Source organism: Metarhizium album (genome assembly GCF_000804445.1).
Source record: "Metarhizium album ARSEF 1941 chromosome Unknown scaffold_10, whole genome shotgun sequence".
Lineage (NCBI taxonomy): Eukaryota > Fungi > Ascomycota > Sordariomycetes > Hypocreales > Clavicipitaceae > Metarhizium > Metarhizium album.
Window position 1 is genome coordinate 304,857 of NW_024467584.1, and position 27,823 is coordinate 332,679.

The 27,823-nt window shown below is 55.6% G+C and overlaps 10 protein-coding genes across 10 annotated transcripts; 4 read left to right on the forward strand and 6 right to left on the reverse strand.

The window, feature by feature from the left end:
- Positions 1-638: 638 nt before the first annotated feature.
- On the reverse strand, positions 639-2,855 carry MAM_04519 (Major facilitator superfamily domain, general substrate transporter; the record flags this gene model as incomplete). Its single annotated transcript, XM_040823317.1, has 6 exons — positions 639-957; positions 1,153-1,482; positions 1,543-1,681; positions 1,748-1,795; positions 1,881-2,664; positions 2,721-2,855. 6 exons carry the CDS (start codon positions 2,853-2,855, stop codon positions 639-641), a joined length of 1,755 nt encoding a protein of 584 aa, XP_040678570.1.
- A 421-nt stretch (positions 2,856-3,276) lies between these two features.
- MAM_04520 (acetamidase regulatory protein) lies at positions 3,277-5,542 on the forward strand (the record flags this gene model as incomplete). Its single annotated transcript, XM_040823318.1, has 4 exons — positions 3,277-3,352; positions 3,417-3,451; positions 3,709-4,487; positions 4,570-5,542. The coding sequence occupies 4 exons, from the start codon at positions 3,277-3,279 to the stop codon at positions 5,540-5,542; spliced, it is 1,863 nt and encodes a 620-aa protein (XP_040678571.1).
- Positions 5,543-7,470: 1,928 nt separating this feature from the next.
- MAM_04521 (uncharacterized protein) lies at positions 7,471-8,000 on the forward strand (the record flags this gene model as incomplete). Its single annotated transcript, XM_040823319.1, has 3 exons — positions 7,471-7,612; positions 7,673-7,770; positions 7,839-8,000. 3 exons carry the CDS (start codon positions 7,471-7,473, stop codon positions 7,998-8,000), a joined length of 402 nt encoding a protein of 133 aa, XP_040678572.1.
- Positions 8,001-8,611: 611 nt separating this feature from the next.
- MAM_04522 (Ergosterol biosynthesis ERG4/ERG24) lies at positions 8,612-9,378 on the reverse strand (the record flags this gene model as incomplete). The annotated part of the gene is made up of 4 exons (XM_040823320.1): positions 8,612-8,623; positions 8,682-8,823; positions 8,954-9,265; positions 9,317-9,378. 4 exons carry the CDS (start codon positions 9,376-9,378, stop codon positions 8,612-8,614), a joined length of 528 nt encoding a protein of 175 aa, XP_040678573.1.
- Positions 9,379-12,723: 3,345 nt separating this feature from the next.
- On the forward strand, positions 12,724-13,757 carry MAM_04523 (uncharacterized protein; the record flags this gene model as incomplete). Its single annotated transcript, XM_040823321.1, has 3 exons — positions 12,724-13,135; positions 13,203-13,583; positions 13,651-13,757. The coding sequence occupies 3 exons, from the start codon at positions 12,724-12,726 to the stop codon at positions 13,755-13,757; spliced, it is 900 nt and encodes a 299-aa protein (XP_040678574.1).
- A 454-nt stretch (positions 13,758-14,211) lies between these two features.
- Positions 14,212-15,000, reverse strand: MAM_04524 (NAD(P)-binding domain protein; the record flags this gene model as incomplete). The annotated part of the gene is made up of 1 exon (XM_040823322.1): positions 14,212-15,000. One exon carries the CDS (start codon positions 14,998-15,000, stop codon positions 14,212-14,214), a length of 789 nt encoding a protein of 262 aa, XP_040678575.1.
- A 460-nt stretch (positions 15,001-15,460) lies between these two features.
- MAM_04525 (isoflavone reductase family protein) lies at positions 15,461-16,425 on the reverse strand (the record flags this gene model as incomplete). Its single annotated transcript, XM_040823323.1, has 2 exons — positions 15,461-16,114; positions 16,192-16,425. The coding sequence occupies 2 exons, from the start codon at positions 16,423-16,425 to the stop codon at positions 15,461-15,463; spliced, it is 888 nt and encodes a 295-aa protein (XP_040678576.1).
- Positions 16,426-18,637: 2,212 nt separating this feature from the next.
- On the forward strand, positions 18,638-19,548 carry MAM_04526 (Gas1-like protein; the record flags this gene model as incomplete). The annotated part of the gene is made up of 2 exons (XM_040823324.1): positions 18,638-19,156; positions 19,531-19,548. 2 exons carry the CDS (start codon positions 18,638-18,640, stop codon positions 19,546-19,548), a joined length of 537 nt encoding a protein of 178 aa, XP_040678577.1.
- Positions 19,549-20,283: 735 nt separating this feature from the next.
- On the reverse strand, positions 20,284-23,110 carry MAM_04527 (Glycosyl transferase, family 20; the record flags this gene model as incomplete). Its single annotated transcript, XM_040823325.1, has 3 exons — positions 20,284-20,855; positions 20,918-22,889; positions 22,985-23,110. The coding sequence occupies 3 exons, from the start codon at positions 23,108-23,110 to the stop codon at positions 20,284-20,286; spliced, it is 2,670 nt and encodes an 889-aa protein (XP_040678578.1).
- Positions 23,111-25,048: 1,938 nt separating this feature from the next.
- MAM_04528 (neutral ceramidase precursor) lies at positions 25,049-27,465 on the reverse strand (the record flags this gene model as incomplete). The annotated part of the gene is made up of 3 exons (XM_040823326.1): positions 25,049-26,152; positions 26,227-26,757; positions 26,866-27,465. The coding sequence occupies 3 exons, from the start codon at positions 27,463-27,465 to the stop codon at positions 25,049-25,051; spliced, it is 2,235 nt and encodes a 744-aa protein (XP_040678579.1).
- Between the last annotated feature and the right edge of the window lie 358 nt (positions 27,466-27,823).

Consider the following 27,823-nt stretch of genomic DNA (forward strand, 5'->3'; position numbering starts at 1 on the left):
ATAACATGCTGAACATTGTCCGCACGACGTTTCGCCTCCTCGAAGTGGAACCGGCTTTCCTGTCACACCAAAAGTTGGGCGTGGCCCACGCCACACTTTTGTGTTAGACCACCTTATATGCTTGCTATGCGACATTTCCGAATCCAGTGGCCCGTGAGCCTCGCCGATGCTGGTGAGTTTTATCAACCAGGACCTATTCTTCTCCGTCCATTCCCTGCCGGGCATGGAAAGAGAGCCACATTCAGGATACAGATATGTAGTCTTGATCCTGCCAGTCGATACCTGCTGTATGCGGCGGCGGCGGCGCCGATGCTGGCCTTAATGAATCACATAGCGATCATAGAGATAATGCCCATACTAGCTATGAAGAGCAGGAGCAGGAATGCGGGTACACCAAACGGAATTTTATAGGTGACGCCGTGTCCGATGGGTCTGATAACCTCGTACGCGGTGCCATTGTTGTAAGTATCCTCTCTTGCGGTAGATAAGATAACTGTCTCCATTCAATGTCAAAGGAGTCGAGATTGTCGTAGCTAGGCCCGCTGTGCCGCTGGAGAAGACGTCTCGGAGAATATCAGGAACAGCAGTGTGGAGTCCATACGGGAACTTTCAGAGGAACGTTCCGTTCGCTATTCGAGTCACTTCCACGACATCACCCGTGTATGGACAGGGAATCCAACCGCCCCCGGAATAGTTGGCGCAGAAGCGGTGGAAGTTGCCTTTGCCGTTATGTCTCGCGAGTATTCGAATGTCCCACCTTGTTCGCGTAAGGATATGAGTTTCTCACCCAGACCAAGTGGAGTGACGACACCAGCAATGGCGCCCAGGATCGCCAGCACAGTGACAGAGGGTGAAAGAAGCTGAACCTGTCGACGAACATGGTGAGAAGGGCCTGAAGTATCCGAGCGCAGAAGCATTGGCCATGGCGAGGCCTGCAGGGTCTGGTTAGCGAGGGACCTGGTTTTCACAATTAGTCGCTTGCAGATGACTTGGTGGCTGCACGGGATAAACTCTTTCGTCTCGTACTCTGTCCAGCACAGCACTTCGAGACACAAAATTATTCAACGGTGCATGACTGGGCGTAGGGAGGCGTCAAGCTCTGCGCGCGGCACGAGTTGTTGCTGTGCCCTGGCCCTACTTTTCTGGACCAACTTGTCTCCGTAACGGACGAGAAGAAAGGGAATGATGCCAATGACAAAGGAAAGGAGGCCCAACAGAGATGGAGCCCAATGGATGCCCAGGTCTCTGTACATTGGCCTAGCAGCCAAGGGCAGCAGCACAGCTCCGACAGACCGAGTCACGCTCGCAGCAGCATGTGCCGACGCCGACCTCTCTCGGTAGATGTCTGTGATGTAGTTGATCATGGCAATGTAGACTAATTGCGAGCCGAGGCCAAAAAAGAGACCTCCAATCATTGGGACAATTGGAGCTGTTGCCCCGGGCCAAGCCGTCCAACCAATCCAAAACGAGGAGGTGACGAGGCTAAATGTACGCGTTAGCTCAAATAGGCTGATGCAGCCGGCAGAGAGTGGTAAGACACACCATGGTGCCGCAAAACATGCGATGGGAAGCCGCCGATACACCTCTTGTTGCGTCCAACTCTTTCCGGCGGCGCAAGCCTTGTCATGCCACCAAGTATATACGAGGCCGAGAGTAAATGCCACAGTTACGCCAATTAGTACTATTTCTCTTTGTTAGCCGTTGAATTCATAACTCTATTGGACTTGAACCTCTGGACATTACTTACTCGGCACATAAGCCAGTCCGGCAATACCAGGAGATAGTCCATAGTGTTCTAAGACGAATTAGCAGCTTTTAGGGCCGCAGCTTTCCCACCGTAGACGGGCTTGAGCAAGAATCATGATGAAATATGCACAAACCTTGGTATATGATGTAATACGCTTGAAATGTGAGATACATAATGGCATATGCAAGGGCGATGTACAGGGACGTAAAGAGGAGAATTGGCTCGGTGCATATGAGCTTGGCGGGGCGGACAAAAACCTCTCGCGGGTCTAAAGCACGACGAGGAGATGTGGATCTCTGGTTACTTGCCACTGCCGCCCCTTGTTTCCTGTGCTTCCGAACCGCATTGTCGTAGAGAACGGGCGCGTACGTCTCGGGCATCAGAAGCACGAGGGGCAACCCAGGCAGTGCAATGAGAACGGCCAACAAAAACGGCCAGCGCCATGATATTTGGGAGGAAAAGCCAGAGATGAGAGGTCCCAAAAGCGGCCCTACATTGGCGGCCGACATGTAGAGCGACATTGCTGTGCCCCGATGAGAAGGGTTGTCAAATATATCCGAGTATAGACCGCCAACGATGCTGTGGGGGGCGGAGGCGCTGATGCCGCACAGCAGTCGAAAGACAACCAACGCTGTGTAGTTTGGGGCTACGGAGCAGCAGGCCATGAAAATCAGATATCCGATAAAGGTGCCAATGAGGACGGGCCGACGACCTAGATATTCGCTCATTGGGCCGAAGAGCAGTGGCCCAAGGACATACCCGGCCATGTAGATGGAGTTGAGAAGCACAAGGAGCAAGCTGTTTGTTATGGAGAACTTCTGAGATATAGCCACAAGGGCACCTGAGGGCATTGAAGATCCCAGGTTGGTATTGAAGGTGCATATGATTCCCGCGAGGACGATGTGTATCTTGCGAGGCTGGTTTTGTTAGCGTGGGGACGATGATGTACGTGTCTGCAACTGGCGAAGCTGACCCATGATGGCTTGTTGGGCTTGCAGCAGTCTGTTGGGACGGAAACGGTAGATGAGTCGAGATTCTCAGCAAATTGATGCGTCCCGAGCTCGGGCATCTCGAGGTGATGGGGAACGTCGTTGGCGGCTGGTATCATCGTGACTTGATGCATTATCACAACTCCCATGACAGAGCTCGAAAAAGAGACAGCATTACGTCGACAAAGCACGATTAATATAGCCATCGCGGAAACTTGCCCTGTCCGACTCTCGGGGCTCGTCACTTACACCGTCCTTTGTTTTGTCCAGTTTCGGACATGCTGTCAAGAGCCATGATTGGTCGGAATTGCCGACTCGAACTCCCATTGGAGCTGATTGGTTGCGATTTGATGGTGATTGGCTGGTTTTGCCGACCAGCGTTGCGCCGAAACTAAATAAACGCCTTTTCGGGTTCGTCACGACGGCCGACCATGTTTCCTGAACTTGTCTGATTCCCTCATGGCCGGCAGTTGGAATTGGTTTCTGTCGCATATCCATTCGTGACAAAGGCAGTTGAGATTCGTTGGCGTTTTGCCATCCATGGAGGACGTTCCGAATGACGCCGACACCGGCGAGCCGGCGCTCCAGAAAACCATTTTGAGACCACTCCAGCACAGTACGTATCCGTATTGCCGACCAAAGTCCCACAACGACTTTTGAACAGTGCTTTTTTTCGCTAGAGATGCCTGACGTGAAGTTGCAGGAGGACCAGCTTGTATACATTGCCATCGGCGAAAGGTGCGCTGCGATGTTGGCGGCACCGGAACGCCCTGCACAAATTGCCGAAGCAAAAGGTTGATAGATTGCGGAATCTATAAAAAAAGGAGAAATGCACCTGGATCGATGCACCTAGAACGCCCTCTCCGAGCTCTTAGGTCGCGTGCTTCCAAAACGACTGTTGGAGATGATGCAAGCCCTAGATCCCGTCGTTGGACGGAACACAGTTCGCATCCATCTGACTCGGTGTACCAGGCTGACGATCCTCAGCAACGGCATACATGGCCGCAAGGCGAAGGACTGGAGCCAGATTCCGGAAATCTGGCAGATCTCGTCAGCGGAGAGGCCATCAGAGCCGCACAAATCAATCACCGAAGCCGAGTGTGCTTTGTCGGAACTGAGCCATCCAACTTTAACTATTTAGTCCGGCAGACATCGTCCCAGACTGGCCGAGATGGCATTTTCCACTTCAGCAACCGCCAATATCATCTCAAGTATACTTCCCACGACATCGAACGTGTGCCGCGCGAGGCGCTGGAGAGACCTGCCAAGCCCGTCATAGACAAACTGGTGCGAGCGTACTTCGTACATGTCAATCGCGGCTGGCCCATAGTCGACGAAGAAAACTTTCTCAACCAACTTGAAGGGGGAGATGCAGGAAACCCACTTTCTTTACCGCTGTTGAATGCGGTACTGTTGGTGGGAGCACACGTTTTGTCGTTTCAAGAGGATTTCGAACAGATGAGACTGCTTCAGTCACTTCTATTCAGACGCACCAAGGCGCTGATGGACTGTCGATATGAGCAAGACAGGCAGGTATATGTCCAGGTCGCTCTACTCTTGACATGGTACTCGGATGGGCTGGAAGAGGTCGTTGCCAACGCGTGGCACTGGATAGGCACGGCAGCACGGACAGCCACGGGATTGGGGATGCACCGCGACACGACGACGGCTAGGTTGCTCGACGTGCACAGGCGCTCCTGGATTCGCTTGTGGTGGGTGTTGTTCCAATTTGACACGCTGATCTCCTTGTCGTATGGACGCCCACAATGTCTGCAAGTCGCTCTCCCGCCGCCGTCACCCTGCCCGTTTCCGAGGTCTAATCTTGGGTCGCAGAAATCTCGACGACTGTGGTGTTCCAGACCTCGAGTATGCCCACTTTCAGGACATCCGTGAGCCCGAGGCCGACTTCGTCATTCACCAAACGCGTCTCTGCGTCATCATATCGCGAACCCTCAGACAGCGTTGGGCGCTCCGAGCGTCGAGCGAGCAGAGAACAAGGGCAACAAACTGGGCAGACCAGGCCCTGGCGAGCTTCACAATGGCGCTCCCTCCCTCCCTGCAACTGCCGCTCGCCAATGCCGGAACGTGGCGTGCCATCCTCCATCTCACATACAACAACTTCGTGCTCCTGCTCCACCGACCGCCGCCAAAGCATAGAGGCGAGCATCAGCCATCACAACCCGCCGGCAACTCGGACATCTGCGCAGAGGCCAGCATGGGCCTCGTTTCCCTGCTAGAAGGACTGCACTGCACCCGTCGACTCTACGCCCTGTCGTTGTTTGACGTCCAAGCCGTCTTCACGGCCATTGTTGCCGCCAACAACGAGCTCCATAGCAGCAACCCGCTTGTCGTGGCAAAAGCATCCCAGAAGCTCAAGTCCATGTCAGCTATCTTGGCAGAGCTGGCACGCAACTGGGGCTTCGCCAGAGGCCTTTTGCGCATCTTCGACTCAAAGGGCGAGTTGACGCTCCACAGGGCCACGAAGCAATCGGTCGCGGATCCAGCGCAACGCAGCCACGAGTGCAGCGATAGATGCGACTGCAACGGCGCATCCTTTGGCGGCATGACTGGCGGCCAAGACAGCGCCAGCTCTTGCTCGACCACGGCGCGAAATGGGCTACCCTTTGTCGGCCAGGCTGCTTCTTCGGTCATTACTCCGTCGGACACGGCGTACGACTCGCCTGGTAGCCTGGTTGGTGAGGATCGTGTACGGCTAGGCAACCCGCTCGATGACTTTGTATTTCCAGGTGCGTTTGAACTGGAGGAGTTTTTGCTCGGCGAGAATGCTGATTTCATGCATTTTTAACCACGGAAAATATGGATGCCATGTCGCGATTTTACTCGAAAATGCGCCTTGGCGACAAGTCTCACAAAAAAAAATGGCGCAACCGGAGGCTACCCTTCCTGTGTGTGTGCACCCTCTATATCTTCTGACAGAAATCTTGTGCAGAACGGGCTGAAGTACGTGGGCTGTGTAAGGCCCAAAGCAATGATTCTGGCCACGTAGAACGGCTCGAAGACCCTTGTAGAACAAACAGAACGAACAATATGTGCTGTGGGGACGCGGTCCAGGAGTGGTTTCAGTAGCGGAAAGAAATGCTGATTTGGAATTCTGGTGATGATGGCTCGGGCGAATGGGTTTGTCCTCGAGACCCTGCTTCTTCCGCTCCGTATTACATGCTCCGAGCCAGAGGCATTCGCTGAATTCCTGGGTCCGAACTGGCATCGCTCGACTTGGCGAAAGCGTTCCCTTGTCAATTTCCATCTTGTTCGCGGACATCTTCCACGAACCGGACCCGTGACGCGAGCACGGATAACGTGGGGACCTACGGAGCTAGATATCAGGTATTTGACCAAGAGCCACTGCTACATCTTGATGTTCCATCACTGACCAGTCAAACCCAATAGCCTGGTCAAGACTCCTGATGAGGACACTTCTATGACATCCCATCGAGTCGCCTTCTTCTTTCCAAGATGCCTTCGACATTTCCATTGTGCCCAAGCAACATTGGCCTTTCGGGTCTCGGGTCATCCAGTGGAGGCGGAAACGTGCAGTCTTCATAATGGCGTACCGAACGACGTGAGTCTAGGTCTGAGTCGCCGCCATTAGCATTCAAGGGAGCCACAAGCCGGCATTTTAGGGGCTCCTCTGTATCTCAGAGTCAAAACTCCAAATCTGATTCAAATGAGGCGGGTTGAATGGCTCCCCGGGGGGGGCTGGAATTTCCCCAGCCTCTCTCATTGTTTGCAAAGTTGGGGGCGCTTTACGTATCTTCTCATCATAGATGTAGCGCCCAATCCGCGCTTTCATGCGCAACGCACTCGACCGCCTCAGAAGCAGTGATCTGACAGCCCCTTTCAACATATTGCAGCAGGGACAACCAGACTGACGCCTTCAAGATTATAGGAGACGAGACTGCATTTGTAGAACAGTGGAAAGGGAAGCAAAGACCAGCCCGCTTGGGTTGTTCTTTTTCGAATTGCTTTACAGCGCGAGCCGAATGGAATCTTGTTCGCAACGCGTCTTGCTTGAAGTATGAGACAGTGCCCACTTTGGTCAAAGACTTGGTCGAGTGCCATTACAGCGAGTCTCTAGTTGCGTAGTACTTCGTCTCGAACGCTTGTGCCGCAAGGGCTCTTGCCCGGCTTCACTGTCTCAGTCTGCCCTGGCGTCCATGTCAGCCACTCCTCAACAACCTGCGCAGAGGTGGCCGAGGGCCTCACATGATGGAATGCAGACTGGTCAGTCAATGTCGAATATTGAATATCCTTCGCAGTCGGTCAAGCAGACACGAAGCCCGGCTCGGCCAAGTGACACATTGACCAGCTTAACAAGACCGGCACTTACACCGGTGATTACACCAGATATGGACGAGCCACAGAATGTAATGCGGCAGATGGTGGCCATTTCCTGGCACGGGTGGTGGCTAGCACACGGCACTCGGCAGGACAAGACATGCTACCAACGTCGTTCGATATAGCCAGCTCCCCAAAGTCAAGCATAGTGTATAACAAGTCTCTGCCTCCACCGGTTGGCATGCAGCCGCTGCGGACGGGAGCGGACGTATACCGTGGTGCGGCAGCGATGCTGCAACTGCAGTATTATAAATTGTGCCATTCGCCTCGCTGTCGGAAGATGCACCATATAGACCGTCACCGATACCACAGCAAGCTCTCCTTCACTTTCCCAGCATCTCAACTCGTCAAGGCCGCATTATCTGCCAACCTGCCGACATGAAGCTCTTCGCGCTCACCGTGGCATCCGTCGGCGTGGCCGCCTTGCCACAATTGCCGGCCGTCCCGTCCAATCTATGCGGCACCAGAACATTGAGTTGCTGCCGGCTCGCCACTGGCTCCTTTCTACAATGCGACAGCAGTATGTGTTTCAACTTGATCCTGACCCGGGGCCGTGGGACGTGACTGACAAGCTGAATAGTGCCCCTGACCATGAACGACTTGGCGGATGTTATGCGAGCTTGCGCGCCCTCCAAATTTCCTGCGTGTTGCGACCTTAGCAGCATGAATAATAATCCGGTATGTAGTTGCCACGAGGCATCTTGGGCCACATGCAGGCAATGAGCCGTGACTGACCTCCCTCAAAGTTCTCGGGCATCCTGGGCAACCTCTTTGGCAGTTCTCTACCGGCGAGCAACTGTGCAATGCTGCCTTCGACGCCGAGCTCGGCGCCGGCCTCTCCCACACGCACCGCCAAGCCGTCTACTACACGCACCTTCATCCCGTCTCCTACTAGCCGCCAGTTGTAGCCGCCGAGTAGTGCTGTTGACATTGATTCTTTTCGACTCGACGTCGTGAGGGAATTAGCAATGCGGACCAAGCCATTGTACATATCTCAGTTGCGGGGGAGCCTTCACGTTCATCAATGCAAAAATTTCGCGCAACACCACGCCACTTCGAAGTGAGTCCATGCGTTCAGCTCAGGCAGCGCTGCCTGCTTGCCGTAGAAGGCCATGTTCCCAGAAATATCGGGTTCCCGTGCTCGCTCCCGTATCTCCAGGGTCCAAAAGACCCCTCGTTGTGCCGCATTCATCCCAAGTAGGCTGGGGTTGGCAATTATGCAAGTTTGTTCTTTACAACTAGAAGCACGATTACACATGACGCTCCAAGACTCCAACTTACCCAAACCTGCGCCTGGGTGTGTACTGGAGTCGGCAGAATGTGCCGGTGGAAATCTTCCAAGGAATTTCCATCTCTTCACAGCACTTGGGAAAGGGCGGCAACTTCAGTGACCTCTGCAACAAATGCTCCTTGATTTTTTTCGTAACTGCCTTGGATTGGCGCTGCTCCCGCTCCCGCTTCTGGACAGAATTCGGACCTGCTGGGGATCAAGTGCCCGTATCGGATTCGTCAAGTCCACTTAGACGACGTACTGTGCAATGTCAGCCAGAGTACTACTATTCACATATCAAGTGGAAGCCAACACGTACCGGGATGAAAAGATAGGGTACTCCTTTCTCATGCTGCCTCCACGCATGACCATACTTGCGTCGGCACCGCTCGATGTCCCTCATTGCACGGTGGATAATCATGATCATGAAGAAGACGGAGTAAAACCAGGGGAACGGGCTCCTACATGAAGTCAGCTGCTAGAATGCCTTGTTGTCCACCCAAAGATGGCACTAACTGAAAGCCGGTGATTAACCCCCACGAAAATGGGCACGTAGTTGGGCTTTCGAATTATAACAAACCAACCATCGACCAAGAGGCGCTCGCCGGCCTGGGTCTCCAGTTCTCCACGATTTGCCACGGCAGCTGTGGGAACGTGTTGCGCTTGGTCAGTTTTCCCTGGCGCTCCATCTGTCGGAACGGGTTCTTCTGGCTGTTGGACGTATCCCACATCCAGTACATGGAGAGGTAGACGACGACAAGCGCGAACAGAGCGTACCGGCTCCAGCGGTACTCGGAGGGGTGGTGATGGGCAAAGTAAATTGCGCAGTGGCAGTAGCTGAAGGGGATGCCGGCCATGTTCCAGAAGGTGAGCATGAGGCCGAGTTTTTCAAAGTACATGTCCCTAGAGCACGTGAGTAGGCGGTGTTGGATGCGTCTGACGAGAACACCATACCAGTTGGAAGTGATCGATTCTTCTCCCTTGGCACAGGCATTGACGTAGAGGTAGTGTGCCATGATGAGAAACATGACCTCTGCAGAGACGCAGCCATACATCTGGTGTTGCTTGGCCGCTGTGCCGCACGAAATTAGAAGCAGAATGAACCACGGAATGCGCAAGAGGTGCTTTGATTTCACGCCATGATGGGGGCTATAAATTAGTTGAAAAATTTGTGGGACAAACACCATGCAACACCGCCAGTCACCTCAAGCAAAGAAATCACGGCGTTGCAGAAACACCGAGTTAAAAAGAGTCATTTTTGGTTTTTGGCTGACAAGGTGGGTCGGGAAGTCTACAGCGAGCCAATCGGCATTTGATGGCCCATTCATGGGATGACGGGCCGGCTGTCAAAAAAGGTTAGCGACATCGCTTGTTGCTGCCAAACTCCAACTCGGGAGGGAAAAGACAGCGAGCAACATTCCTCCCACTTCACCGTCTTGATGCCCCTCGGACAAGGTCATGGGCCGACGACGACAGCGTAATGTACAAACTGCGTTCGAAATCCTTTGCCGGCTGCTGGACTTGCCGTGCTCGCCGTGTGAAGTGCGATGAGTAGGTTCGTTCCCTACCGCACAGCGCCTTGCACCCAAGGGGATCTGACCGCCAAAGAGGGGCTCTCGTCGTCAACGATTCGGCGTCGCACGCGAAGGATATGGCCTTCGCCTGAACTGGGTTCATCTGAGTGCCTCCAATGCCCTCGCCGCCGAGCCGCCACTCACGATGTTTCCATGCCATCTGACCAGAAAAGATTGATCCATCACTCGGTAACATTTACCAGCCGCAAACTCGTCCTCATTGAGGAGCCACACAACCCGTGCCGCCGCAGCATGATGCTCCCCATGGCTCTCAAGGGCCTCATGTCCAATTCAAAAGAATCAAACTCCCACGTCGTCACGTTCCACGCTCTTTGTGCCTCTGCTGCCAGCAACATCTACTAGTTGAGTGGCCGCACCAAGGACCGAGATCGAGTACTGGCCTTTTACCATGAACACCGGGCAATCGAGCATCTACGCCACAGCCCGAAACAGGCAAAAAGACTTCTCGGACCAGGAAAAATGGCTGCGGTCGAGCTCATGCGTGTGTGACCTGGACAAGGTCAGGCAAGACAATACGGAGTACCGCATAGATACGTACCTGGATGGCGTCGGTGACGCACAGCGACATCTTGTGCATCGCACCGCGGGGCGTCGAGAGACATACATGGTCTGCCTGGTACCACGTAGTAGCCCTCCACTCGCGCGGCTGCCGGATCGGGCTCCGTTGGATAATTATACAAGGCGAAGTAACATGGTGCCTTGTCAGCTCATGCTTCGTCGAGGAACTGATATCTGGCAAAGCTGCGACACAGTAGATTGCCGGACAAGTTTTTCCGTGCCAAGAACATGTGTTTGTCTCAGATGAGACTATTCCGGGTTCCTTACAGGTGCAACGGCGAGTACGTCAAGAGCGAGCCTCCGGTTCACGGCAATACAAAGGGGAAGCCCGTCGGGGCCGTGTGGTGCAACTACATCAAGCAAATCGAGGGTCGTACACACTACACATACGTGTAAGCATGCGATGGAGACAGCACAAGCATGGAGTACTATGAGCTTGACAACACCGCTATTGTAGATCAAACTACGGCGCTGTCACACCGATCGTGGAGATCTGCAAAGACTAGCAATTGCTCCTGGAATTTTGCCAAGCTAGCCAAAGTCCAGTCTAGGAAGCTAGCAAGCCATTTCGACCTTTACGAATCGCACACTCCCACGCAGGCATAGTAGTTGGCCCAAAGCCCATCACATTCGGGGCCGACGTAAGGGTTCCAAGCCTCAAACTGCCCGACGGTGATGCCGTCGTTCTCGGCCACCATGCTGCACCAAGCACCTGGCGGCACCCAGCAAAACCTGTTGCATTTGGAATCTATTGGCGACCTCACCGGACTGGGGGCCTCGACACCTACGTGAGAACATGTGAGCATCGTACCCGTGCAGAGTGTGCCGGACAACAAAGGCAGCGGCTTACTGCAGTGTGGCGCGATGGGTGTAGGATGCTTATCCAAGCAGCCGGGCCATACTCGGCGGGCAATGTTGTTGTTCAACGCGGGCTTGAGCGCATTTGTTTCTTGTCAGTTTGCCCGTGGACCACCGGGAACATCGCGGGGACGAGACCAACAATTGCATACGCCACGGCGGCCACCTGCGCCGTGAGAATCAGGGCTCTGGCGAAGCCAGGCATGGTATGATGGCGGAGGGTAAGCAGCGACGGCGATGGATGGGATAAAGGGCGCTTCAGTAACGATGAAGGCTGCTCATCTGCTCTGGGCGGCTTCTCCTGCAATAGTGCAGTCCAAGGAGAAAAGCGCAGGGCTATTTGTACTTTTGGAAAACCCCTCTGACAAGACAGCGTCTGGCTGCTGTCAGGACAATCAAGTTCTCCAGAGCCAGAAACCAGAAACAGGATGTTGATATACCATGACATCTGTGGCACGTGCAAGTCCGATTCGTCGGGCATCACGGCTGGCAGTCGCATAATCTTGTTCGAACTCACTGAGATCCCCGTCTTGCTTTACATGACATGACTTTCACATGCTCGGGCAGCTCGGTACTTTCTTTGTACTCTTCAGACAGTCACGTCGGGCCAACTCGCATGAAGGCACATCTAGCGAGGGCGGACGTTGCAAATCTCTCAGGCCGGCACCTTTTCTTTTGATGTGGTGCCAGCAACTCGGTCACATCAATGACGTGTCTACGAGGCCATCATGGTATACAAAGGGCCCAAGACTGCGCGTACAACACCACCGTGGTACAAAAAAACGACTCACAGTCTCCAATCAACACCTTTTCACTGCAGTTTTCATGCAAGCAGGCACAAGAGTCACGGCATCAGGCATGAATAATGCATTCCAAAGGCCGCAAGCAGTTCTGTCAGCCAGCCAGCTACATAATTGTGAGACGTCGACGCCATCCGCCCTCGATCTCCAGTGCTGCGTACGGACAGCTGAGCTGGGAAATCGTCAAGCCAAAGTCCTTCATCTCAACGTCTTCTGTTGCGCGGGCGAGACTCCGACTAGCCCTGCCGACTCTACCGGCGAAGAGGGACGTTCCGACATGCCCTCCCAGCGTGGCAGCGCAGACGTGCTCGAAAAAGCACACGCTCGCCGGCAGACTCCACGAAGCACGCATCTCTACCCGAGACCATGACCAACTGCCGCTGTGCAAACCACTCCGATTCGCCCGAGCGACGCACAAAGCATTCACGGCCGAGACGACGCGGTTGTCGTCGTGCCACAACGGTGAGCCACTAACATTACCATCCAACTGACATGCAGTATCACCGAGCCATGTCGACTCCATTGACATTGCTTGCACCAGATTCCTCGGATGTCCCGGCCGCCGGCGCTTCCACACCCCCTCGGACGCGGCGGACACAGATATCAGCAAGAGCTGCAGCACGCAGACTTGCTGGACGGGCGAACACCACTTGTGCTCGGGCTACTTGGTCGTCTTATTGGATTGACAAGGCTGCACCCCGCTCCCGCGTCAAGCGTACGGCACCGAAATACCGCTTTCCTCGTCGTGTCCTGCATGACGTCGTCAGCTCCAGGCGCAAGACCTCAGAAGCAAAGGGCCTATTCTGTCGATGAGCTGACAGCCGGGCCGGTTTCCACCGCCGAGGGCAGCAAGCTCGAGCACGAACACCAGCGTTCGTTCCAAGATGTCTTCGTCACGGCCTCATCATACACTGCTCTCGGGGCATGCGTGAAAAGACGAATGGAGCAGTCATCTCGCGAGCGTGTTTCCTCCGCAAAGACGTCGGCGCCGGCTGCGTCCCCGTGACAGTCTGGAAAAAGTACAAATAGGCCAAGGCACGCCCGACACAGGACAACATCGCGAGCAAAGTCCAGTCAGCATCGCGCCGTTCGCAAAGCAGAGCCCCCATAACAGCCACAGCTTGCCTCTCACACTTGTACTTCAAGACCCGAACCCCGAGCTCGTCCCCAACATGCGTCTGTCATCCGTCACCGTGCTGCTTGCCAGTCTGGCCAGTGTCATCAGCGCCGGCGTCGTCGACACCAGGGATGGCACCAAGAAGCCTCTCGACTTCATCGGCACCTTTGACACGTTTACGGATGAAAACTGCAGCCAGGGAGGCGGGGGCGTCACCGTCACCGACGACAACGACAACAGAAAGCTCAGCCAGGACGTCCGCTCCGTGAAGTCCTATATCAAGGACAGATCCCGTAAGTCTTGCCCACAACCATCCGTTCCGCGGAGCCCGCCCGGGATGTTGACGTGCCGAAACTGCAGTCGTCATCTGGGTTCACGGTGGCCTGTACTACCCCTTGGCCATTCCGCCCAGCGATACCGAGTGCAAGGTGCTCAATGGGCCGGGGCGATATTGGAACCTTTCGTGATGCTCGCTCAGCGCGGCACGCATGGGCCTGATGGGTGGGGGGGCATGAAGTGTTGTTTTTGGCATTCGTCAAGGCAGGGCTCCCAGATCGCACCGGGAACGTAGGGGTCGCTTCACGAGATTGTTGGCTAGATAACTACCGCGCTGGTCTACGTACAAACATGCACCCATCTGGCACGTGCTGCTTCTGAAACTTGGAGACGGTGAGTGATGGGCATGTGTTGATTCCTGATGCCAGCACGACATGGGCCCATAGGAGAACGGAACACTCCCGGAAGCTTCGCCGGGCTGTGACTTCTGTCTCGTAAAGCGCACAACGATGGCAACTGTCCTCGTGTACAAAGGGGAACCCCCTAAGCACGCTCGCGTACACACAGGAGCAACGTCGGCGTGCCCGTCTCGCCCGAAGAACAGTCGCAGTCCTCGGCGTCGAGCTGGACGCCCCTCGAGCCCCATCACAGCTTGGAAAACATGGCCTCCTTCTGAGACCGCACGTCCAACTCGTGCGTCCAGGTGCTCCGCGGCTGGGTGTGCAGATACCAGTAAACCTTGGCCAAGTCAGCAGGCCGCACCAGATGAGCATCCAGATCGCCCAGCTTCTCCCCGTCGCCCTGGCGCTCCCACTGCCGCCGCATCACGCCGCCAATCAGCCTGCCGTCGACCGGTCCGTCGACGATGACATGAGCCGCGTGTATGCCGCGGCCCTGATACTCGCGCGTCACGATCTGCGCCAGCGACCGGAGCCCAAACTTGCCGGGCGAGAAGCTGCTCAGGCCGGGCATGCCGCGCAGCGAGCCCGTCGCCCCCGTGTAGATGATTGTGCCCCGGCCGGCCGCGAGCATGGCCGGCAGGACGCACTTGGTCGCCCAGAAGGCGCCGAAGAGATTGATCCTGGTGAAGCCCTCGAACTCCTCCGTCGTCGTGTCGAGGAGCGAGCGCGCGTTGACGCGGCGCGCCCCCGCGTTGTAGACGAGCACCCGCACGCCTCCGAGCTCCTGGTGAATCTTGCCAAAGGCGGCGTTGACGCGGTCCTCGACGCGCAGGTCGGTGCCGTAGCACCTTGCCGCTTCTTGGCCGTGGTCCTGCTGGATGCCGGCTCGGATGGCCCGGAGCGTCTCTTCGGTCCGCGCCATCAGGGCCACGACGAATCCATGCGAGGCGAATTCGCGGGCGACGGCCTCCCCGATGCCGGGACCAACACCGGCGACGACGGCGACGGGCTTTGCTTGTGGGTTGTGCGACATGTTGCTTGAGGCTGCAGCGGGGTTGATTTGTGCTTTGTGCTTGTTCGCGCTCGTCCAACCTTCCAGAGCCGTGCGGCGCGGCCACGCCTGATATCCACCGCCGTTGTGGAATCCCAAGCCTTGCCGAGGCCCGAGTGGCGATGGATCAGCATCCGGGTTAGGGTTGGAGTGGGCATGTGCATCATTGCAGTCCCGTCGCTGGAAACTGCGCCTTTGCCGTGTTGCGACATTGTCGGGCGGCATGACATCATTCCTGCTCAAATGCTTTGCTCACGTAGAACGCCGGAGCCGGCCGGTCTTGCCGGGATCGTGGACGGGGTACGGGACAGCCACATGATGGATGATGGATATGCACGCAACAAGACAGCACGAACTCGGCACCATGACCAGGTTTCTATTCCACGCGGCTGCTGCGGTACACAATCTGCTGCTACTCTGCTGCTACTTCTCGGCACAAACTTCACCAGTCACTGTCGGCCCATGGCTTGCCGCCCGTCTCCGCGGCCAGGTCCTTCACTTGCGTCCATTCGATGGGGCCTCCGCGCAAGACCACGTCGGTCTGGCTCCCCAGTCCCTGCTCCGAGTGGTCGATCTTGCCCTCTCCCATCAGGAAGCGCAGATACCTCTCCGGCGTCGGCGACGGGTTCGTCAACACCTCGGCCTTGTACGGCGCCAGCGGCACCGACGTCACGTCCACGTCTCCCGCCCCGTGAGCCTTCATGATGTCGGCGATTTCTTGAAAACTCTTGCTGTCGCCGCTCAAGTACACCTCCGCGGGGACCTCGCCCGCGGGCAAGGACGCCAAGTTTGCCAGGGCCCGCCCAACGTCCGACTTGCTGGTGTACGAGGTGCGCTGGCTCGGGCTGCCCACCGCCTCGTACCGGCCGCGTTTGGTGTCGAAGCCGAACCAGGGGCCGACGGAGTCCTCGAGCAAGAGGCCGGCGTATACGCGACAGAGGCGAATGTCGGGAATCAGTTGCTTGGCGAGCTCGAAGTGGCGCTTCTTCATGTCCCACTCGTCGTGGGCGAAGTCGTGAAGGTAGTGATTGACGCCGAACTCGGACGGAAAGTACAGGCTCACCGACGTCGAGGACAGGCACCGCAGGAGCTTCTCCTTGAAGGCGTGTCCCGACGGCCCGACCCTTGACGGCGCGTTAGTCCGGCCGGTTTCTCGTCTCGTGCCGCGAGGACACGGGGGCTGATCAAGACGTCGACGCCTTGCAGGCTTTCCGCGAGGTTGTCCTCGTCGTAGACGCGCAGCTTGGCGCCGGCGGCGGCAAGTCCTGCGGTGGCATTCGACTCGGCTCGGACGAGGGCGACGACGTCTCGGAATCTGGCGCCGTTTTCTGGTCGCAAGAAGGCCCTGGTGACCTTGCCCCCGAGGTTGCCCGTCGCGCCGGCAATCGCCACGGTTCGAAGAGTCATGATTTGAGTTGATCAAGTTTCCGATGGTTGTACAAGGTCCCGGTCGTTTGAACAGGAGCGTTGGGCAGCCGGGAGACGACGGCAGGCGGCGAGGCAACTTTTCTTCTTCTGCTGTTGCGCGGAACTCTCGGCCATTGACTCGTCTTGTGCGACCCAGTCATTGACGGATTTTTACGGTAGGTCGCATGGAAAGTTTAGACGGAAACTGAACTGAACTAGTACTCCGAGCCTCCGACTACGCATCCGTACTCGGCTCCATCGGCATCAGCTAGCTGCTTTGATGCGAAGCGGCTAAATTCCCGCCCTTGAAGGCCAAGGCTAAACCATGAGTGACATGGCAAAGAGGCTTGTCGGGGTTGTGGGCAGGGGCCTCGGTGCTAACAGGAGAGATGGCTGTTTTCCTTCCGTGAGATTGTTCGCCATATTTGCCGGGAAGTAACTAGTAGCCCTGACTTTCCCAAAGAGGATGTCGGTTCACTATTTCTCTGCCCCTGTATGATAGCTTTCATCGCCGTCTCTCCTCGCTCCAAATCCTCCTGCGCTGTAAGTCATGGCCCACCTTGAGGGTTTGCGATGCGCATGTCTTTCCATGCGAATGCCATGACATCACCCTCTTCTCAGCTGCCGGTCAGGTGGGGTTTCCGAGTCATGGCGTAATAGAAACAGTACTGAGTACGGAGTTATTCACGCCCAACTTTTCAGTCCCACTACTTAATATCCCGGTCATGCTTGGATTCAACGGTAGTGCCTTGTTGAGCAGCATCCTCACCGCTTGGCATTCTGGCCTCTTGGAATCTTGCTTGGCTCACCGCACCTGCTGAGACGCTGGCTCTTTGTAGTTGTTTTCCCGTGGGCTTGCAAGCTAAACGATGCGCCTTTACAACATGTAGCGCATACTACTACGAAATGCGCACCACCCTCCTTGTCCGCAAGCCGAAGCTTGCAAGCCGTCTCATGTGCCCATGACTCGCTCACTAAATGACGGATGCGTAGCGTCGCGACTCATGTCATCTCCGGGAGCCCCCTGGACACGTTCTGTCAATGCAGTTACGTTAGGGGCTGCGTCTGAAAGGGCCGTGGTAATAACGGCCGGTCGGGTTGATAAAGCAAAGGCCTCGGGATTTCACGCAGCACCTGGCAGACAATTGCTGATGGCAACTTGAGGTTGGACGTCTCTCGAAAGCTCCCTGGCCCTGCGACGAGGCCGTGTAGCCATGGTTCACCTAAGAAAGCCGAAGGGGGGTCGGTCATGGCGAGTTTTAAGCACCCGGGATCCGCGTCCGATAGATGGGCGCAGGCAACCACCGTCAGACCAGCAATGTCCGTCCTCGCGACGAACGCGATGCCGTGCTTTCCTGTGCAGCCAACTGCCGCAATCCTTGCCGGCCCGTAATTGCCGTACGACCGGCACGTCCCCCGACCCTAACCCTACCCGGCTCCTTGTGGGGAAACGTCGGGATCCCGGCATCGGTGACCGTGACCGCGACCATCCCGCACCGAAATTCCAGTGTTTTCCAGATATGGCATGTGTCCAGTACTAGAGGGCCAGCGGTCAAGTGCCGATGAGGCCGTCACGCCAAGCTCATGTCTTGAATCGTCACCACACATCAAACTCTCCCGCCTCTCTGTGATGCAATCGCGGCACGCTTTCCGTCTCGCACTCACTTCTGTCGTGGCATGAGCACTTTTCCAAAGGCGGGATATGCAGAAAATGGTTATTGAGAGCAGCAGTTGAAGCGGACTTGTGTCTACCTTTGATCACCACGTCCACCATTCATCTGCTTGTCAGCGCATCTTCCGTTCCAAGGCGAACTACTTGTCACGGAGGGGGAATGTCCATGACTGCATCACAAACTCCAAAAAGGAACGCACTCGCCCCCATCCAAGCCGTGTTTGGAGGAGCGGCAAGCGTGGGAGTCGCTTGGGGGCGGAGTGATCTGTCGTATTCAGCCTCGCATGTAGCCGACACTGCTTCGGAACGACACCATACGGCCGAGTTACAAAAACCACTTGGCTCCCTTCCGACCGTCTCACAGCGGTCCTTCTGCCTCGCACTTCACCGTCACGGCACTCATACTCAGCACGCACGTCTCGCCACCGAGACCACCAGGTCCTCATTCCGTGACAGCACTTGCCGCAGCTTCTCGAAAGTCAAGCCTCCCGTGTCAGCTCAGCGGAACAGGAAACCAAATCCCGACCCGGCCGAGCCAGAATGCGCGCCAAAGCTCTCTGCAACGTGATCATCTACTCCGCCGCCGTACTGTATGCTGCCGCCCACTGTGTCATCGTGGACACGGCCGGCTCCGCAAGCAAGGCTCGCGGTTACGGGATGGGCGCAGACCTCGGCGCCCGCAGAGACGGCAGCGGCACGGCGTTCCAGAGGGACACCACGGTCTTTTCACAGACCAGTCTCTCTGCAGCCAAGGGCTGCGGCAAGACACACATGCAGGCCGACCGGAAGGTTCGCGGGGCGCCGGGCTACGACCCCGTGCTCGCTGAGCTAAACAACGACATCGCGGCGAGCATAGAGAAGATGGCGACCCAGGGAGCTATTCCGGCAGCCTACCCCGGCACTCTGGTGAACATTACGTTCCACCAAGTCAATCAGGACGGCGCAGGACCGTTTCGGTGCGCCCTTGACGAAGCTGCAACCGGTGTGAGGTTCGCGCCAGACGCCCTCAAGATCACGAACCAGGTCCCGGGCGTCAAGGGCGTGAATGGAGCGGCCATGGTGAGAAATTTAATGACGGTACAACTGCCGGAGAGACTGAATTGCCGGGGGGGGTTTCGAGGTGTGAAGAAGGTGTGCATTGTCCGGTGCCAGAATCAAGCTTTGAATGGGCCATTCGGCGGCTGTTTTCCGTTTCGGCAAGTCGACCATAGGGCTGCAAACTGACGCGTGGTGTTCATGCTGCTTCTTGCAACGGCCGAGCGTGCCAAGATTGCCGGGCAATCATGTTGGCTGTGACAATGTTTTCCACCGCTCGAGGCGAGGTAGTCGTCTTTATTTGTGTTGGGGAAAGGGACTGCAAGTTGTGGCTGGGAAGGTTTAACGTCCTTCGCTTTACTTTGTTGCATTTCAGCACTTTGCTCTGGAGCATCCAGCTCGACGCCATGTTGTAAACGACGGCCCAGCAAAAAGGGCAAGTAGTCCCAACTCCAAACCTCCTTGAGTGAGTTCACCGCCGTTCCTGGATCCGAGAGTCCGGGGTGATCCGAACACTTGGCTATTGCGTGCTGAGCTTTACCCGCGCCGGCACGGCTCCCGACAATACACCAACTTCCGCACCTTCAACTTCGGCATCACGTCGCCGTCTACGTTCGGCGTGCATCTGCAACTCCATCCTGTCCATGTGCGTGTACGCGGCCCCATCGTTTGCCACGGCGGCGCTGTCTCGGGCTGCCCTCCACAGTCAACCATGTCCGTCTCAGACTCCACGGCGAGGCTGTTGCAAAATCTCATGTTTCAATCAATACCGTGCTGTGGATAAAATGCCCGTCGTGTTGCTGCCAAAAGGCAGCGCTGTGCCATTCCTAACTCTGTGTGCCCATCTACCCAAATCGCCGTCGCGTCTCTCCCGACGCTTTTCCACGTCTTCGTTTCCGTCCTCGGCTTCCTGTTGTGTATCTCTTCTATTCTTGCTACGGAATCTTGGCCCGCCTGAACTACGCGCCTCCCCCCCAGATGCCCTCTTCATCTATCCAACGCCCCGTCTAGTTCTTTCTGTACCTTCAATGCCCTCATTATTGTGTCATTGTAGCGTCCCAATCGCGAAAAGCCTCATGACGTCTAAAGCTCATTGTCGCGTAAGCAAGCGCCTCCTGCCTTGTCCACTTCTTCCTTGCTCCAATGCCCGATCAATTGAGAAAGGGGGCCTGCTCCGAAGGCGGAATCTGTCCCTCTACGCTGCTCAGCGCGGCCAGGTTGACCTCGCCCATTTGTGTCAAGGCCGACCCGTCACCAACCCCTGCAAGCAGTGCCACGCACTCAATCACGTCTTCGGGTTCGAGCAGATGCCACTTGGCCAGCGTCACCTTGGTGTTGGCCCCAACAGTCACGGTAAAGACGTGGTCCGGATGCAACACCTTGCCAATAGCTCCGTTCAAGCTTCGAAACATGTCCTCGTCTGTAAAGTCGTCCCCCATGCAGAGCGCAAACTCAACGCGGCCGGGGTTGGGGTCGTCGTTGGACGCTTCACGTTCTGGGTTGTGGTACGTCGCAATGAGCCGCTTGGCGATCTCGCCCTTGTTGATAAAGGTGGGCCGAACTTCCACGTTTGCCTTGCCTGGCATCACTTCAACGTCCCATTTCGTCCCCACGGTGCCCTCAAGTTCCTTGTGGCACTCTCGTGCCATGTGGGCGCCCTGCTCCGGATGTGCAAGTCTGTAGTGCCACGTGAGGGCACATCGCTTCCGCTCGATGAACGAGCCTGTTGTTTGGTCAGCCTGTCAATCTCTCGGACAACGGCCCGTCGTAGCTCGGCTGTCTTACCAGGTACTCTGTCAGTGTATTTCTGGAACACCTGCATAGCCTCGACCTGCCACCCCATATCAAACTTCTCTGCCAGGTTGATCCACTCCTCTGACCCAGGGTTCCTCATGAAACTGCCGTGTTCGGCCGAAAATCCAAGCTGGGGAATGTGACCTAGGTGCTGCCCGAGAAACTCCTGGTCCCGACCAGAAATAATCCATACGGCATTCCTGGGATCCCCGGCAAGACGCTTGAGCGATCGGATGATGCGTTCCGAGGGAATCGCGGCGCTCGGCTCACGCACGATTGGTGTCAGCGTGCCGTCGTAATCAAACATAAACAGCCGTTTGCCCGCCGACCTGTACGTGGACAACAAGACAGCACGGTCAAGAAGCGGTGTGGCGTTGGCCGTGTCCATTTCTCCCAAGACGTTGTGTACCTTGCGGATGAACTTGGTAACCCAAGCTTGGACATTGTACGCCGTAACGTGCTTGTACAGGCGAGACTGCATTCTGCCTCGCTCGCCATCCGACATGGTAAGCGCGCTATTGATCTTTTCCGCAACACCAGTCAGGTCCCAGGGGTTGATGTGGATCGCGTCACTGAGACTTCCCGCTGTCCCGCTGAACTCTGAGAGGATCAGTGGACCGTTGCCCTGTCTCTGGCAAACGATATACTCCAAGCTGGTCGTGTTCATGCCGTCTCGGACTGAGGTGATTAGACCAATGTCTGCGGCTCGGAGCAGAGCAAAGTACTCGTCCTGGCTCAAGTATTGAGGGTAGTGCTGCACCGGAGAGAATCCCAAGCTGCCAAACTCCCCGTTGATCTTCATGACTAGTTCGTTCACTCTTGTAGCAATCCTGTTCTCGTCATCGTCCCTCTCAGCCTCTACCGTCGTTGGAGAAGTGACCTGGATCAAAACCACCTTTTCCCTCCACTCGGGGTACATTTCAAGGAACCGTTCAAACGCCTGGAGTTTCTGTGCCACACCACGGACACTGTCGAGCCTGTCGCGGCCAACAATAATCTTCTTCCCAGCATACATCTTTTTCAAAGCATCATATTTCTCATTGACGGAATCCGCCCATGCGTGCCTCTCGACCTTGGCGGCGTCAATGCCTATGGGAAAGACGCCTACCTGAACCCGAGTCCCGTAGGCATCAATGCCGAGGGTATCAGAGGGAAACCCAAGAATGCGAGTGCAACAGCTCAGGAAATGTCGCGAGTAGCTGTACGACTGAAACCCCACCAAGTTGGCTCCGAGAACGCCTTCCAAAACTTCTTTTCGCCGCGGCAGGCACCGCAGAAACTCGCTGCTAGGGAATGGAGAGTGTAGAAAGAATGATATGTACATGTTTGGGTTCCGTTGGCGTAGCATGCTGGGGAGGAGCATCAGGTAAAAGTCGTGGACTATGACAATGTCGCCGGGCTTGTATATTTCGACGATTTTGTTTGCGAATTTCTGGTTCATGCGGTAATAGTCGGCCCACTGAATGCGCTCCTTGCGACCGTCCGTCGGCTCGTGTTGTTTGTAGTGGAATAAAGCGTATAGGTCGTGGTGTGCGTACCGCCGCCACCGCGATTGGTCCTTCAAGATGACGCTATCCTCGGAATCGTCTGCCTCGTCCGAGAGCCATACGGGCACTGTCCGAATAGTTTTGCTGTGAGAGAGGGCATACTCCAGTTTGACTTGATCGGCCTTTGGCAGCCACAGGCCGTCAATGGGCGGTGGTGTGGGAAGTCGCGTGTTACTGTCGACGGGAACAGGAGCTGAGAGAGCATTCCGGGAGGAGAAGCCGACCGTCGTCTGGCCAGACAGGCTACCACTGCTCGTCACCTGCCCAGAGGATGCGGCGGGGGGAATAGACGTCTCCGGGGGGTAGTCGATCTCGCCGGTCCAGGCCACAAGCGTGTGGTTCCAAGGTGTGGCATCGGAAGAAAGGTAGGCGAAGGAGTCGAAAAGCGCGGATTGGCCTCGGCGGGGTCCCAGGTCCTGTTGGAGGTGGTGTTGTCAGCTTTCGGTGTGCCACAACAAACGAGAACGTCAATCCTGAACAGTTGGGACTCTGCGCGGCATTTGGCTCTCACCCAATCGGACCCCTCGCGATAGGTAAAGGAGTAGGGGATATTGAATGCGACGGAGATGACGTTGCCGCTGAGGCCAAGATCCGGATTGGCGGCGCGGATCTCTGAGAGAGACTCACGGCGCGCCATGGCGGGAGCAAGCGGGCCGGGAGTGTGTGCCGTTGTTATTCTCGCCGGAGGCGGTCGATGCGAAGAGAATGCTAGCTCCGAAAGATTCGGGGAGGAGGGGAGAGGAGAAGCAGAGGGCTCGAGTGTGTTGGGTAATGCTGCGATTGTGAAGGAGCCTTGAAATTGGGCCGTGGAAGGGGCCCGGCGCCTGGATTGGTAGAGTGAGGGGTATGACGCTGGCCGAGGTCCCACTCGAGGCGAAAATGGGGACGCAAAGTCCAGAATCAGCGCCGCCCAGATCGTTGTCGTAGGCTGTAGCTCCTCCGTTCATCGGTGTCCACCTGCTTCACTGACAGTACGTCACTGTTTCTCGTCTGTCGGTGCTCATGTTTGCTGCGAAGGTCGTGGTCCGTGGTGAAGATGTCGTTTGGAGGATGGTTGCTGTTGTGCAACTTTGCAGTCAAAAGGTTCAAGAGTCTGAAAACAAGGCCACAGTCAGCAGTTGAAAGATGGGAACCACTCTCCCGGGGGCTGGGCTTTTGATACCACGAAACAGTGCCTTACTATTGCGATTCAACGACCTGGATACGGAGTAGTTGGCGACGTAAACTCGACGGTGGGCTTCCAAATGAGAGTTCCGTTCCAAACTAGTCAACACTTTGGAACGAACGTCCAGCGGGAACCTGGTTGCACAAATAGCTCCAGAGTTCACGCCTTGACCTCAATGGGTTACGCCTAGACCAGGGACCTGCGAAGTCGCCGAGACAAATTTGCCAGTCCTGCCGTTGCTCTTGGTGCGGGAGAAAAATAGCCGTTCGATATCCAGCTAGAAAGTAGTCTAGAGAACCATCCTACTTGTCGGTTCAAATAGTTGTTGTGGTGGGCTGTATGAGTCTGGCACAGAAGATCTGATTCACAAGACGGAGCAGAATAACCAGCAAACGCTTTCCAACTCCAGATCCCTATCCAAAACCCTTGTAGCCTTGGCCCTTGCACCGCCGCATCTGTCAGCCCCGTCACAGCAAACATCTTCTGTGGCCTGTTTGTGGTTTCGCTTTGATATGAATGGTCTGAAATTCTGACCGCAGACAACATTGCCAGCATCACTCGGTGGCTTTGGAAGCTGCAGCTACACGTCGTCTTGTCGTCGTGGGTCAGATTAGGTCACCATGCCGCTCGCGTGACCAAGAATAACGCCAGAAACAAGCACCTAGATGACTTCTCTGGTTCAGTTTTTGACGATACGTGGCAGGCCAGCAAAACCACCTTGCCGCAGCGGGGCAAGGATAAAGGTGTTAGGGGCAGGCACGACGTGCGTACCTTCCGCAAAATGGAATACCCAGGTACCTAGGTACCTGATAATGTTGTGGAACACGCCTCTTCCTCTTCTCCCTCTCTTCCTCCCCATCTCGTCTTTCTTCCCGTCGCTCTACGGAGTACTTCTCACGCAATCTCTCCTCGCCTTCATCACCACCTCGGCCTTGCAGCCGCAATTCTCTGCATGTTCAGGCGCGCCAGTGCATCTGCCCAAAGCTAAGACGCATCCAACATGCAGCAAATGTCACGCTCCTCCTAGGCAAAGTGACGCTGCAGGGTACAAGACAGCTAAGCCAGCCCATCTTTACGACAAAATCACAAATCACAGTGGGGCAGCCATGCCTGTCATTGTCAGCAAGGTTCCCAACTCCTTCTTTCAGCTTTTGGCAAAGGTGAGTCGTGCCTTCAGTAAAGAGGCTCGTTAGTCAGGCAGCAAGATGTCGGCCGTTTGCAGTCGCCTGCATCACTCATGCACGAAACAACAGATTTTCCAGTCAATCTATGTTGACTCCCTCTATTTAATGGGGGAGAGACTAAACTACATTGGGCCGGCAAGTTAGATGAAGTTTTTACTCATATCTCAAGCTCACATGAATAGCAGTCATGTATCGTGATTCCGTACAGAGTACCGTCTCTGGAAGGCTAGCCAATTTTGAACGCGTTACTAGTTCCAGTGAACGCATGAATGCCTGCACCGGGATTTCTAGCATCGCCATAATACTTGAATCGATAGGTTCCTGGTCCAGCGTTCCCTGATGTATCCCACACAAAGTCAACCTCGCTATACCCGAAGATGGTATTCGTGCGCCGCCACGTAAAGACGAGGTACCAGTCCGAATCGTCTACGACCTGGCTCCACGTCCCATCTTTGCCTTGCTTCTCAACTGCCGCGAAAGTGCCCTCGAGGCGAAGATTATTCCGTGGATTCGCCCCTTGAAAGCTGGCCTTGACTGCATCACCGCGCTTGTACTCTGCTTTGGGCTGCGTCAGGACTTTTCCAAAAGCTCTGAGTGGCGGCGCTGTGTCATACATCACAGGCAGAACAAGATTGAACGACTTCTTCCGATTATCTGGCGGCAACTTTCCCTGCTCTGGCTTATCGGTGGCGTCGGGCCTCAAGTAGTGCATATTGCTGACTGTGAGGTTGATATAAGCGTCAAGTTCATGACGTCCAAATAATGTTGAAGCGCCCTCATAACGCTGGACGTCGTATTCCTCCGGCGTCGCAACATAGTGCGCGTAGGTATTGGCCGGGCTGCCTAGAACCACAACTGGATCATCAACAAACGAGGTTGCCTGTTTCTCAACGGCTTCCTTCCACCGCCGACCACTCATTGTGGTAACCTCACTTGGGCTCAGGATCATGACCAGTTGGCCCACCCGAAACATCATGACATCCACGATGCTTGGCTCCCACTCGTATGGTTGTTTGAGCTCCCCTCCACTCAGGAATATGTGCTTTGGCTTTTGACATTCCATCTGCCGCAGAGATGGATTCTTGATGAGGTGCAAAATAAAGTCCCACGGACGATAGTTGCGTGGTTTACCGTTGTCCCCTTGGACAAAGTCAAACTCGCCTCGGCCATCCGTCGTCCCAGCAGCAAAGCCGTACCCGAGGGCCGCAGGGCAGGTCATGGCAGTCTCCCCGTTCAGTGTTGTGAATTCCCAATACTCCATGTCGTGAAAGAAGTGGAACGACTTGACTGTAGGGCCCCGAACAGGAGTGGCGGATTTGGACATGGAAGCCTGGCCAGCCCGGTCAGCGTGTCCGGCAGAACAATAAAAAGAAAAGTAGATGCGCCTGCGCCCTGTTTGCTTACCAGAATCTCCTTGACACCCCTCAATTGGCGAAGTGCAATCTCATGGCAGCTGCTTGCACCTTGGTCTTGAACTTGCCAGCGAGGACCGCGGCCTTGACATTTTGCAACAGTTCCATCCGCACACGTTGCGTTCTCAAAATCACACTGTGTGCCAGATCCATCTTCGCACCAAGCACCCTCTACGTTGGGGCTGGCATCACCAAGATTTGCTTGACTAAAAGCCGCCACCAGATTGCTTGCGAAGGCGGAATCTCCCCTCAGCGTTTGTTCCGTCATCCACGCTGCTAGCCCTTTGTTGTCGCCCGCAACGTGGGTATTATTTCGATAGAGCGAAGTGCCATGCACCGGAAACCAGTTCAGCAGTCCGGTGATTTTATTATCCGAGGCCCGGGTGAAGCGCAACAGGGTCATAGTCGTGTCGGTCGACGCACTATATTTGGCCCGTTCCTCAGCAGGGTTGTGTAAATAGGACCATTGTGATCTGTTTATGGATGCATCCGTAATCTCGGTGGTGCCGACGTCAAGGTATCCCTTGGTCACGAGAGATCAGTCACCGTGCTAATCATCTTTGACATTGTGCAGGCCGCGCAAGAGAGCCATCAAAAAGACATCAAGTGTGTGTGTGCTTGCTATCCTTACCTCTTCTAGACTTTCATGTGCTCGTTTGATCGACAGGGTCGCGCCGTCAACAATGGCTTGATAACTTTCTGGAGTGAAGCCCAAGCCTGGAATTTGAGGAATCAAGTAATTGTTCCAGCCGCCCGGTCCAGAATGGCTATGGGTTGCCGCAAGTGCCACGTTGTGCTGGCCATATACGGAATAGGGAGCGCCGAGGGCTTTGAGCGCATCCAAAACTCCGTATCGAATTGCTGTATCTCCGACCAGATTGTCGAGGACGACATAGACAATTCGATCTTCGGGATTGTCCACATCACCGATAATAAAGGCTCGGCTGAACAACCTCTGCCGAATGCCGCCGCCGACCTGCTGGAGGTTTGCGTAGCCGCTGAGGATGATTTCAGCCACGGGTCCCGTGATGTCCGCTTTGCCGGTGCCAATGAGATACTTGTCGTGTGTCGAGTTTTTTGCGGAGCGAGGCGCGGGTCGTGACTGGAATTCCGACGAGGTTTGGGGACCTGTGTCATAGAAGGAGCCTGGCCGAGCAAATATTCCAGGCACACATGTTAGGAGCAAAATAAAGAGGCCGAGGAGACCCGAACAAGAGCGTTGCAGTTCCATGGCTCAAGGACCTTTCAGTCTATCATCCGTATTCACAGTCTTTCCCCGAGCGACGAAAAAGCTGGCGATTGGGAAGCTCGATATGTTTGTGACGTCTCGGGGCAAGAAAAAGCAAAATAGCGACAACATAGACAGAGTTTCAGAGAACGGGACGACACCAACTTTATGAAGCGACTATTCATTGTCTCGGACGAAAGATCTATCGATGCATTACATCTTGACTGAACCCTCTGCCTCATTTGACATGGCTCATGAACACATTGACGGACACGGACGATTCATCCCGTCTGTCTTGAGTCTAAATGCTACTCGGACCCTGCTGTTCCTGCAGCGCCGGCAAACCATCCAATACCGCACT